Source organism: Podarcis vaucheri, assembly GCF_965113315.1.
Source record: "Podarcis vaucheri genome assembly, chromosome: 15".
In the NCBI taxonomy this organism is placed as follows: Eukaryota; Metazoa; Chordata; class Lepidosauria; order Squamata; family Lacertidae; genus Podarcis; species Podarcis vaucheri.
In genome coordinates, this window is record NC_138753.1 from 27,392,892 (window position 1) to 27,404,459 (window position 11,568).

General features: G+C 44.4%; 1 protein-coding gene across 1 annotated transcript; it reads left to right on the top strand.

Annotated features, from left to right (window-relative positions):
- Positions 1-7,291: 7,291 nt before the first annotated feature.
- LOC309519914 (nuclear pore complex protein Nup50-like) lies at positions 7,292-8,848 on the top strand. The gene has a single exon (XM_082201154.1). It carries the CDS (start codon positions 7,429-7,431, stop codon positions 8,824-8,826), a length of 1,398 nt encoding a protein of 465 aa, XP_082057280.1. The 5' UTR covers positions 7,292-7,428; the 3' UTR covers positions 8,827-8,848.
- The last annotated feature ends 2,720 nt before the right edge of the window (positions 8,849-11,568 follow it).

The following is an 11,568-nucleotide window of genomic DNA, read 5'->3' on the forward strand; positions in this document are numbered from 1 at the left end:
TTACACTGTAAAACAAGAAAACCCTTAATAAATTTTTTTTTAAAAAAAAATGCTTTCAAACAGTTGTGTGGTTCCTCCACACATTCAGAAAGCCCATCTCTGTTTGCTGGCATCAAATCCAGGGTGTAGGGGGCGAGAGGCAACCCATTGTGCAACAACATAATTAACTCTAATTATATATGTTGAAGTGTGACTCCATAATTGCATGGGGTCACGTTGTGCTGCTGAGATGATTCATTGATGTTTCAGCTCCAGCTGAACCCCTCCCCCAAGTTATGTCAAATAAAGAACTGAGATGAGAAATGGAGGGTGGTTGTCTCCAGAAATCTCTCAAGAAGGGTCCAGAGAGGAGCATTCTTCCCAGTAATTGTTGCTTTGCAGTCCCAGAGATGTTTATTTCCAGCAACAGCAGACTGTTGGAGTTAAATAAATGGTACATGGCCCAGGCAGAAGTGTCTTAGAAGGCATTCAGGATCCAGACACCAGGTACCAATGGTGAAAATCTTCCCAAAGTCTTCGCTCTGAAATTAGGAGACCGTGGCTCCAGCTGAATCCAATGCTCTCTGTCCCCCCAGGCTCAAGACAGAGGTTACCTGCGAGCGGATTTTTGCAGCCTATGAACTGACACTCTCCCAAGCCAGTTTGCTTTTTCTGACAGCCAATTAGCAAGCCAACAGGGAGCTTGTTTGTTTAAATACAATAACAGGTAGATTTTCACACATATCCCCACCCCAAGTCATAGAGGGGTAGGCTGAGGATGCAAGCTGATCGCTTTGCAAGACCTCATTAGTTGGGAGGTTCTGATGGCAAGGAAGCTGTCCCTTGTGCAATTACCATTCATTAGCCACACTGAGTGCAGGAAGCATGCGCCATAAAGAAGACATTCAATCAAGCTCTTGCCAAATGCCATCAGCGCTTATGTACCCTGATTCCACTTGATCAAAGACCAGGGGAGAGACACTGTTGATGTTCATCGGTGCTCTCTAAGGAACTTCTTATCCAGATAATTAAGACATCTCCCCCATAGATGTCTCCTAACCTCAATTCCCTCTCTTTTGTTTCTGTTTGTCAGCCTTCAAAAATAATTGAAGAGGGCCGGCCCAAACATTTGGCAAAGTGAGGCAACTGCCTCAGGCAACAGAAGACATGGGTGGTGGTGGTGGCAGCATCAACATCTCTTTGGCTGTTAATAATAATAATAATAATAATAATAATAATAATAATAATAATAAATTAATTATAGCCCACCCACCGGGCTGGGTTTCTCCAGCCACTCTGGGTGGCTCCCAACAGAATGATAATGATAATAATGCAATAAAACACCAGTCATTAAAAACTTCCCTAAATAGGGCTGCCTTCAGATGTCTTCTAAAAGTCAGATAGTTGTTTATTTTCTTGACATCTGATGGGAAGGAGTTCCACAGGGTGGGCGCCACCACCGAGAAGGCCCTCTGTCCCCACCCTGGCCAGTCTCCTTTGCTGGAGTACAGAGTTGGGCATTTATTTATTCATTCATTCAGTCCATAATTTTTTTAGTGTAAAACCAAAACTTGAAAGCGGCTTACCAAAAGAATAAAGCAATGAAATCAACTGTAAAAAAGCAGTTTGAAATTGTTGTATTTAACTTTTTATTTTTTTTCCAGTGAAATATCATTAAAACCAATGGCAAACTAAAAACTGGTTTAAAACACATGTCAACATACTACGTATCTAGACAGGCATGCCTAAACAAATATACTTTTAGCAGACACTGAAAAGAGTACAGTAAAGGTGCCCATCTGATGTCGATGGGCAGAGCGTTCCAAAGTTTGGGTGCTGCCACACTCAAAGACTGATTTCATACAAATGAGGAATGAGTATTATGGGGCACCTATAACAGCGCCACCTCACAGACCAAAGAAGTAGAGTGGGCATATATGGAGTAAGAAAATCTTGCAAGGAATTTGACAATCTCGCAATATATTTTACATAGTTGGGTTGCTCCTCCACTCCAACTAGGATACTACAGTATCTCAGATATCTTGGGACATGGGGGCCAATTGGATAACTTCAGATTTGCAAAGCAAATCCCTTTGCTCCACACAAAATGAATCGCTCCGTGGATTATTTGAAAGGAGACAACGCCATTAAAAACAAATAAAAAGCTAGCCTCAGAGTAATATTAGAGAAATTGATGTTGTTGTTCCTTTCCTGGAGAATATTAACATTTGGTTTATTGGAAATGATTTCACAAAGCTGACATTTCAAGGTTGGTAAGTCCCCATAAATTAAGGAATTCCAATAAGGGAGCGTACCATGCAGTGGCCTTTCCACTTGGAAGAAATTTCAGAAGAGATTAGCGGGGTTCTTGTGTATCCTCTCTCCCTCCTGTCTCTCCCCCCCCCCCCGTTTACAATACACACTTCCTTAATCTGCTGACATCTTGATGAGATGCATGCAACCATTGATCTGCTTGCATCAGAAGTCCAGTTGAGTGCAGAAACAAAACTTCAAAGTGGTTTAGAAAAAGAATAAAGCAATGAAATCAACAGTAAAAAGAAAAGGCAGTTTGAAATTGTTGTATTTAACTTTTTTCATTCAAATATCATGAAAACCCATGACAAGGTGTTGAGTTTTCTAGGACTAAGGATCAGAGTGGGACAGGGGTGTAGCGCAGGGAGGGTCGGGGGCCCGTAGCCCCGGGTGCATGATATTGAGGGGGTGCAAGCCACACAGGGATTCCCACCCGGCCTGGCCTTGCCACCTCACCCACAGCCCCCATACTGAAAGGCCGTCTAGTCAGTGCTGGGGAGATGCACCTGCCAAGGGCCATGTTGGCTGGACAGGCTCTACCCCCCAGTGGCGTAGCGTGGGTTGTCAGCACCTGGGGCAAAGCAAGTAATTTACGCCCCCTAACCCGTGGATTTACGCCCCCTAACCCTAACCCCCAGATGTTGCGCCCGGTGCGGCTGGGCCCACCTGCACCCCCCACGCTACGCCACTGCTCCCCCCCATGTGGGCAGGCATAACAGTGCAGCCCCGTGAACTCTCCATGCCCTGTGCTTGCCTGGCGGCAGCAGTGACAACAGTTAGACTGGCATGGTGGGTTTCGTTCACCCTCTGCACCCAGCCCCTGGTACTGCCTGGTGTGCGCACACATGCACCAGGCGCAAACAAAGGATGTGACGCCACGGGGGGGGGGGCTTGCCTTGATTTATCAAGCAAGCAAAATAAAGTGATTGGGAGGGCAGGCTCCCAATTACAGTGGTACCTTGGTTTACATACGCTTCAGGTTAGAGACGCTTCAGGTTACAGACTCCGCTAACCCAGAAATAGTACCTTGGGTTAAGAACTTTGCTTCAGGGTGAGAACAGAAATCGTGCTCTGGCGGCGCAATGGCAGCGGGAGGCCCCATTAGCTAAAGTGGTGCTTCAGGTTAAGAACAGTTTCAGATTAAGAGCAGACCTCCGGAACGAATTAAGTACTTAACCAGAGGTACCACTGTATACACCTGCCAATATCTGTCTTTACACAGGTTGAAGGCAAGGGCTCTGAGATTAAATGCAAGAGGTAAAGGTGCTAGAGCAATAGCTAAAGGGTAAGAGCACCACCTCTTGCCCTTGGCTGAGCCCCCCGGAGGAGTGTCTGGTAAACTCAGACAAATTTGCTCAGGGTTGTTTCTCAGAATATGCCTGCTTCTCTGCAGCGAACCAGATCTGAAGCTGTTGCATAAAGGAACAGTTAGTACCAGTTACTGGAGAATAGAGGAGGAGAGAGTGTTCTGGTGCCCCAGTCTTGTCTGCAGGTTTCCCAAAAGATGCATCTGGCCGGCCACAGTGAGAAGAGGCCTGATCCAGTCAACAGGCTCTTCTCATGTTCTTAACAGGCCTCTGAATTCCTCTTCCTCACCAAGAGTATGTCAGTGAAAGTTCTACTCAAGATTGATCCAGAGTGGATTCCAATGTATAATAGGCAGGATAAAAACACGTTGCAGGATTCCCCCCCAAAATAGACCAGAGGCAATTGTACTTCATCTAGCAGAGTTTTACCGCTACTGAAGGCAAACGAGCATAATAGTCACAAATCCAATACATTCAAGATTGGCCATGTCCATAAGAAATCCCATTGCAGCAGACTTAACCCAGACTTACAGCAACTTATAACAAGACTAAACCTTAACACTATCTATGTACAGAACACCACACCAGAAGGAAAAGAGATAGAAAGAGAAAGTGTGAAACCCAGGCTCCTTCTGTCCCTACTATTATAGTCAGCCTGACCTTGACAGAAAGAGATAACTGTACCAGTTTAAACCAGCTGTACTCAGCTTCTCTGAAGGAATAACCCAAACATCATGAAGTTTCATTCACACAGAGAAGCTTCCAGAATCCTCTTGAATTAAGTAGAATAGGAAAGATCTCTACACATCACATCAAGACTTTCTGCGCTGACAAAGTATTCAGTCATGATGGGTTGCTGTACCCTGCCCTGGCTCCCATGCAGATGGAGAGCAGATTGTGTGTACATATTTTAATGAATATCTAAGCTCATTTCCCTGAATTGTATTAGGATAATTCAAGCTATTTCTAATCAGCAACAAAACTTGGATTGCTCAAGTCAATTCAGATCAAATAAAAGCCACTTATGGACCTGATGAGTTCCAACCCCCACCTCTCTATGAGCCTCAGGTCCTCCATGACCTGTGAACCTTCTTCCCTCACCTCTCATTATCCTCCAAGAATGCCAGTTCTACAGCAGGTGCATGGGGAAAGAGAGATAGAGCCACTCCCTTCTGTCCATCACTGGCACCAGCAGACAACTCATAGCATAAGGAACCCATAGTGGCTAAGGAAGCATTCGAACCAGTTCCCGGCTTGAGGCTCCTAATTCCATTTCCTGGTTGGATAGCTCTCCTTCTGTCTCCTGAACATTTCCATGTACCTTCATTTCTGACCCTGCTGGTCAGAGGGCCTATCTGAGATGGCTATCGGAGATGGGGCATCTGAGCATTACATAGAGTGGGGTGAGTTCTTACGGAGTTCAGAATAAAATTGGAGGAATATTCAGGTCATGCTTGAAATGAGCATTTCAAGTTGCCGAGTTCCATATTATGAGCCCTGTGGCTGATGAATAATTTCCAGTAGTATTTATGCTGGCTGCCACAGAAGGGGAATTGCCCTATTAAGAGAATCTTGCACTATGAAATTGCAAGCACCATCCCTACGTCCCCAAGCATTTATAATTCTGAGAAAGGGGACTTTATCTAGAAAATGTTTGGGACACTTTGCTGGATGCTGGCAAGCTTCCAGATTTCTGTTTCCTGTGTGGAATAGGGTTGACTCCGCAGGGACTTATTGCTAAAGCGAGAGAGAGGTTGGGTGCTGGGGCTTGTTCTTTCCTGGAAGACGCACTCTCTGGCCTAAGAACAGAGGGCCCATCTAATCAGAGGAATATGTCTTATTCTGAGAGCTTAGTCACGCATACCTTTCTTCTGCTCTTTCCAGGCATGGTCTGAAATTTATATATAGCTTTGTGTCCAAGTGCCCCCCTTTTTTTGCTCTGGAGCTTTCCCCAGGAAAACTCACTCTTTAAAGCTCAACCAGAGCAAACGTCAATCCATGGAAAACTTGATGTTTTATCTGATCCAGCTTTAAAGAGCTGGATTTCACAGGAAAAGCTTGGAGGAAAGAAAAAGAAAGGAAGGAAGGTATGAAGGAGCTCAGACATGTAGCATTACAGTGTGGACCTATGCCTGGAAAAAACAAGGAAAAGAGTAAGTGTGGAGGAGCCACACTACTGGTCCATAAAGCTTAGCATTGCTTCTGCATTGAGTGGTGGTGGTTCTCTGGGGCTTGGAGATTGGGGTCTCTCCCAGCCCTACCAAGAGATGCTTCCAGGAATTGAATCTGCAACCTTCTGCATGCACGCACATTCCTCTCCACTGAACAGCAGTCTTTCCCCTAGTCCGGCATCTCATTTCCCGCAGCCCTAATGCATACGATATGCACCACATCGTGATTTTTCATACCATATGAAATTATCCCCACTGCCATGTCATTTGGGCGAGAGAGTCCGCCATTAGTATACGGGCTCAATTCATTTCCACCTGACAGCCAATGGAAAATGGTTTGCTGGCTCCAGAAGGTGCGTTAAAGAGGCTCGATATTTTCAGACCTTGATAAACCTTTCCTCCCAAGACTGTTTTTGGCTAACTGCCTTGGGTAGCTTGGAACCGATCCTGCTTTTTGGATTCTGCCACTTCCTTTCCGTTGCACGCAAACTCTCAATTATTTCCCAGTGTCTAAACACTGTCCCTTTTCCAACAGGCTAAATTGCTTTGCCAGTGGCTCTTTGGATCTGTGTGGAAAGGGGGATGGAGACAGGCAGAGCCGGTCAGCATAATATACTACTCTACTCTGTCGCTACTGCATCTGCGTAATTGTCTCCTACATTTATGATCTGGCTTGAACTGTGGCAATGTGAACACATTTTTTTCCTGTCCCAGACACTGTGTAATTGAATTGGATGTGAAGCTGAAGGAAAAAAAAATAGTGGAGAGAGGAAGAGAGGGGATTTATAGTGAATTATAGCTGATGATTTTAAGGCTTCAACCGGGGGGGGGGGAGCTGGTGCATTAACAGTATGCCCCCATTGTTATAGTTTCACTGTCAAGCTAAGTTTAGCAACAAAAGACTTGGCTTTCCTGGTCTTGGCATTGTTATCCCTTTCTACAGGGGTTGACCATTACTTATTGATACCATGCCATCCACACGTGTGACACTTGGCAGAATAACAAATGCAAAAAGAGGAGCTTATCAGCTCCGTTTGGGCAGCAGGGGAGATGCCAGAAGAAATAAGAGGAGCCTGTCTGGTGGATCAGGTCAGGAGGGCCCATCTGAGCCCAGCACTCTGAGCTGGTTCACACTTCTGCTTGTCTACTTGCTTGATCCATGCTTTCCAGGTGTCGGTCCGAGTGGTTTTCCCCTTGCCCTGCTCCTTTCCCAGAGAAAACCCACTCTTTAGTGCTAAATTGGAACAAACATCAATCCGGAGAAAATTCAAATTTCTCTTTGCTCCCATTGAGCGCTAAATAGTGTTTTTCCCGGGCTGTGCTTTCTGCTGTGCGCGTGCACGTGCCCGGCTTCCCGCCTTCCTCTTTCTCTCCACCACATTCCTCCTGTGAAGATGTGTGTGTATACTGCATAAGAGCTGCTTGATTTGTGTGGTGCCTGGGTTTCAAAGGGCTTTTGTTGGGAAAACAGACTATGAATAACAACCCTTGCTACTATCCCAGAATGCTCTCCTCTTTGCCACCACTGCATTATGACATCATCAACCATATATAGGAGCTGCTGCTTGCCTTCTTTGAAACATAGCTTCATCTTCCAGCATTCTGAAAGCATTAGGAGATAGATCAGGAACTTCTGGTTTGTGGTGTAGTGCTGTACAATGGCTAAGAGAGTAGCAGAAAAGGAGCTGACTGACAGGAACTGGGATCAAGAAGAAGAAGAAACTGAAGAGGTGGGAACATTCTCAGTGGCCAGTGAAGAGGTTGTAAAGAACAGAGCAATTAAGATGGCAAAGCGTAGAAATGTGGGGTTTGAGGCTGAGAGTGGTGGAGCTTTTAAAGGTTTTAAAGGTTTCGTTTTGCCATCTGGAGGTGGAGGATTTTCTGGCTTTGGCATTGGCACCGGAACAAAGCCTTTAGGGGGGCTATCCAATGGCGGCGGCGGCATTGCAAATAGCTCATCGTTCACCAATTTAAAGACTGCTGCTGAAACAACTACTACATTTAGTTCTGTGGTGTCCAGTGGTTCAGTGAATAATACTGTAACTGAGAAAAAGCCTGTAAGTGTGGAAGCAAAGGGTGAGAGCCAGCAGCCCTTGTCCTCTGGATTCACTGAGAACAAAGCACGCAGCCCTGATGCTTATCATAAACAGTTAGCCGCTCTAAATTGTTCGGTGCGTGACTGGATAGTAAAACATGTAAATGCCAATCCACTCTGTGACCTGTCGCCGATTTTCCAAGACTATGAGAAATATTTAGCTGAGATAGAGCAACGCGGAATGAGTAGTGAGAGCGGTTCTGAAAGTGACAGTAACAAGACAGTTGGAACTCAGCCTGGGTCTGCATTTGGGAGTCCAAATCTTCAGCAGAGTTCAACGTTTTTCTTCAATAGCAACAAATCTGAGAATGCACCAGGAAAGAAAACAGAAATGGAAAAGAAAACGGAACCAAAACTAGGGTCTATGTCAACTGTCTCCTTTACTTTTAGCAAGAGCGTAGACAACTCTGGTCTGAATTCTGGTGCATTACCTAGTTTCTCATTCTCTCCTGGAAGTGCAAGTTTATTTGGAAAAGATACAAGCCAAGGCAAGGTTGTTTCTTCATTTTCCAGCAAAGCACTAGATATTCAGACAGAAAGTGGTGGCAATGAAGATAAAGGGGGTGATGAAGAAGATGAGGAGCCACCAAAGGCAGTAGTGAATGAAATAAAGGAAGATGATGCCTTCTACTCAAAGAAGTGCAAAGTTTTTTACAAGAAAGATAATGAATTTAAAGAAAAAGGTATAGGAACGCTACACTTAAAACATGCAGGAAATCAGAAGATTCAGCTATTAGTACGGGCAGATACCAACTTAGGCAACATATTGCTGAACATTTTGGTGCCTCCTAAGATGCCATGCTCCAGAACAGGGAAGAACAACGTGCTCATTGTCTGTGTTCCGAATCCACCCATTGATGAGAAGAATGCTACCGTCCCTGTTCCTATATTGATAAGAGTGAAAACAAGTCAGGATGCAGATGAGTTGCACAAAATTTTACTGGAGAAGAAGGAGGTCTAAAAATCTGGGCTGTTGAAAATTACAGACGAAACTTGCCCAACTGCTGCTGCTCATTTCCCCGCTCTTGCCTCTGCTAGTAACTTTTTAAACCACTTCTGACATTCTAAGGACTGTTTAGGAACTCTGAAGAGCTTTGGTGAGGGAAAGAAACTAAGATGGCCAATAAAAGCTTTTAAAAAAATAAAATAATAAAATAAATAGTGTTTTTCCCTGGGGGAAAGCAGTGCGACAAGGGGAGATGTATTCAAGGGGATGCTGCCTTCAACAGTAGAGAGAAAAAATGGTGCTGAAATAGCTTTTCCTGTTCCTTATGGTCCTCCAGACCACCTCACTGCTAGAAGAGTTTCAGTCACCTCTTCCATTGGACTGTATACGGAGGCCCAAAGGAGTCAATCTCTGGAATGAACGAGCCATTTCAGCCCAACAGCTGGATGTTACTCCCTCTGTGGCTCTCTCACCAGATGTTTCTGGCAGGGCTGTGTGCTGAGTCCCTAATTCCCTCTGTGGCCCCAATCAGTCTACCACTAGATGGTTTTGTTTGAAAATGTTGAAACCAAGAAGACAAAAACTTCAGGAAAGAATGGGGAAAATGTATAACTAAGATGATGGATGATGATGCCGAAATGCCAAAGATGACCGTGAAGATCAGAGATCAAGATGAAAAAAAGTTTGAGCAGGAATGGAATAAATTTATAGACTATTTAAAAGGCCACTGTAAATATATTAAAATGTTAGCTGGTTTGATATAACATTTATGTAATTATACAATCGGAAATTAAGATAAATAAGAGGGAAAACAAAGAGTTTGGAGAAATAAAATCAGATGCAAGAAATTATGGGGGAGAAAATTGGAATCCAGGGAAGGGGTGGGGGGAAGTCTATATTGTATTTTTTGGAAAAGTATTGAATTATTGTGATTATAAAATTTGAAAATAAAATATATATTTTTTTAAAAAAGAGATTTTTAGAAACATCTTTCCATTGGAGTCTGAATCCCTAGTTCGTTGCCAATCATCCAGAGCCACTTTGAGACAGCATGAAGGGTTTTCCTCGGGTGCTTGGAGTTCCTTCCCCACCATTTACCCCATGGAAAGCATCAAATACCTCTTGGAATCCAGTCCTCTCTTCAATCACACCACCTTGATACTTTTCCACTCTTCCCAGCATGGAAGTAGGGCTTCATTTTTTCTTTGCTCTCTCCCTCCTAACATCATGAAACCTCTCCACTGGGTAGTGAACTTGCCAGGTTCTTCAATGCATCAAGTTTGCTACCAGAAGTATTTCAATAATTATCTTGCCGTGCAGGCAAAGACCGGCAGCTGGGAACCCTGAATTACAGCCAACATGAGGCCCCTGATAATGCCCGGCAGCCCTTTTCCTCTTCTGTGCAATACTGTGAATGGAGACAGGAGGGAAATTAGGTTCATTGTTGTATTGGTTCCCTATGGCTCCTCTCTCTGGTGTTAGAAGTTAACATTAATTTTCAGGGAGCCCATTTTCTTCTTCTCTTCTGGCCTGTTGGTGTGTTAATGGGATTACAAGAACTGTCTTCAAAGAACCAGCTCACTCCTGAGAGCGCGGTACAACTGGTGGCAATTTTGTCCTCCAGATTCAAAGAGAAATTTGTATTCATATCTATGTTAGCATTTGACGATCTACAAAGGACCTCTCTTGCCATTGTCCTTCTAAGAAGGGAGAGCAGGGACCTTGAAGTTCCCAACCGCTGTTAATCAAGCAAGCAAGCAAGCAAGCAAGCAATACAGGTCACCTTTGTCACAGTCAGGACGCCTATGTCCTGGCCAGGCCTGCACACAATCTTGTTTGTCCTCAGTAACCAAAATTATATTATCCCATTTTTTTCCAGCCAGAATGGCCAATGGTCAGGAATGATAGGAGCAGCAACATTGGGACGGCCACAGGTCCCCCTACCCCACCCCGTTTTAAATTCTCATTCCTATAATTTTGTCTATAGCACTGTGAACATTACAACTGTGTTGTAATTGGACAGTAAATAACGTGCCTTGAAATATCACTTCCATATACAAGCAGAAAAGTTGTTTTCCTTCATTTTCAAGGAATTGTAGAAAACAAAGTGGCACTAATAAAGAAAAGTTCCAGGGTGGCAACAGAAAGCAAACTAAAAATGCTTTTGCAGTTCATCAAAACTATCCAGCAATATCAAGTTATAGGAAAACTGGTGCTATTAACAGTAATCCTTCTAGCTGGTTAATTGGTTGGGCAACTTCCATGCACATGACGTGTGATGCTAATTATTTCCCCCAAGAGTTAAATGATAACTAATCAGAGGCAGCTACAGGAGAGCTATGAGATTAAGTGAGGGTCAGATGCCTTGTCATATCAATATATAAGGTATATAAGAGGATGACCCGGCCTGCCCAGGCCTCACTCAATTTTGTTTATAACACTCTTCCATTCTCTTCTAGTTGTGAGGGTGTGAGATGGGGAGGAGCCTCACAAGTGGTGTAGCCTAGGGCCTCTCATCATCTAAATCCGGCCCTGATTGTACCCCTCCCCCCCCTGCCACCACCATTTTTATTGAAATGTGGCCACCCACAAACCTTGTCAAACCTTGGAAAGAGGGCAGCTTCCTTTGGGGGGGGGGAGCTAACTTAACAATGCAAAGGTCATCTCTTGCCCCAACCCCATGAAGTCCTTAATTCACAGCTTTGCCTTTCAACACATGTAATGCACTCAGTCCACAAGCATTTCAAATGGGAGCCC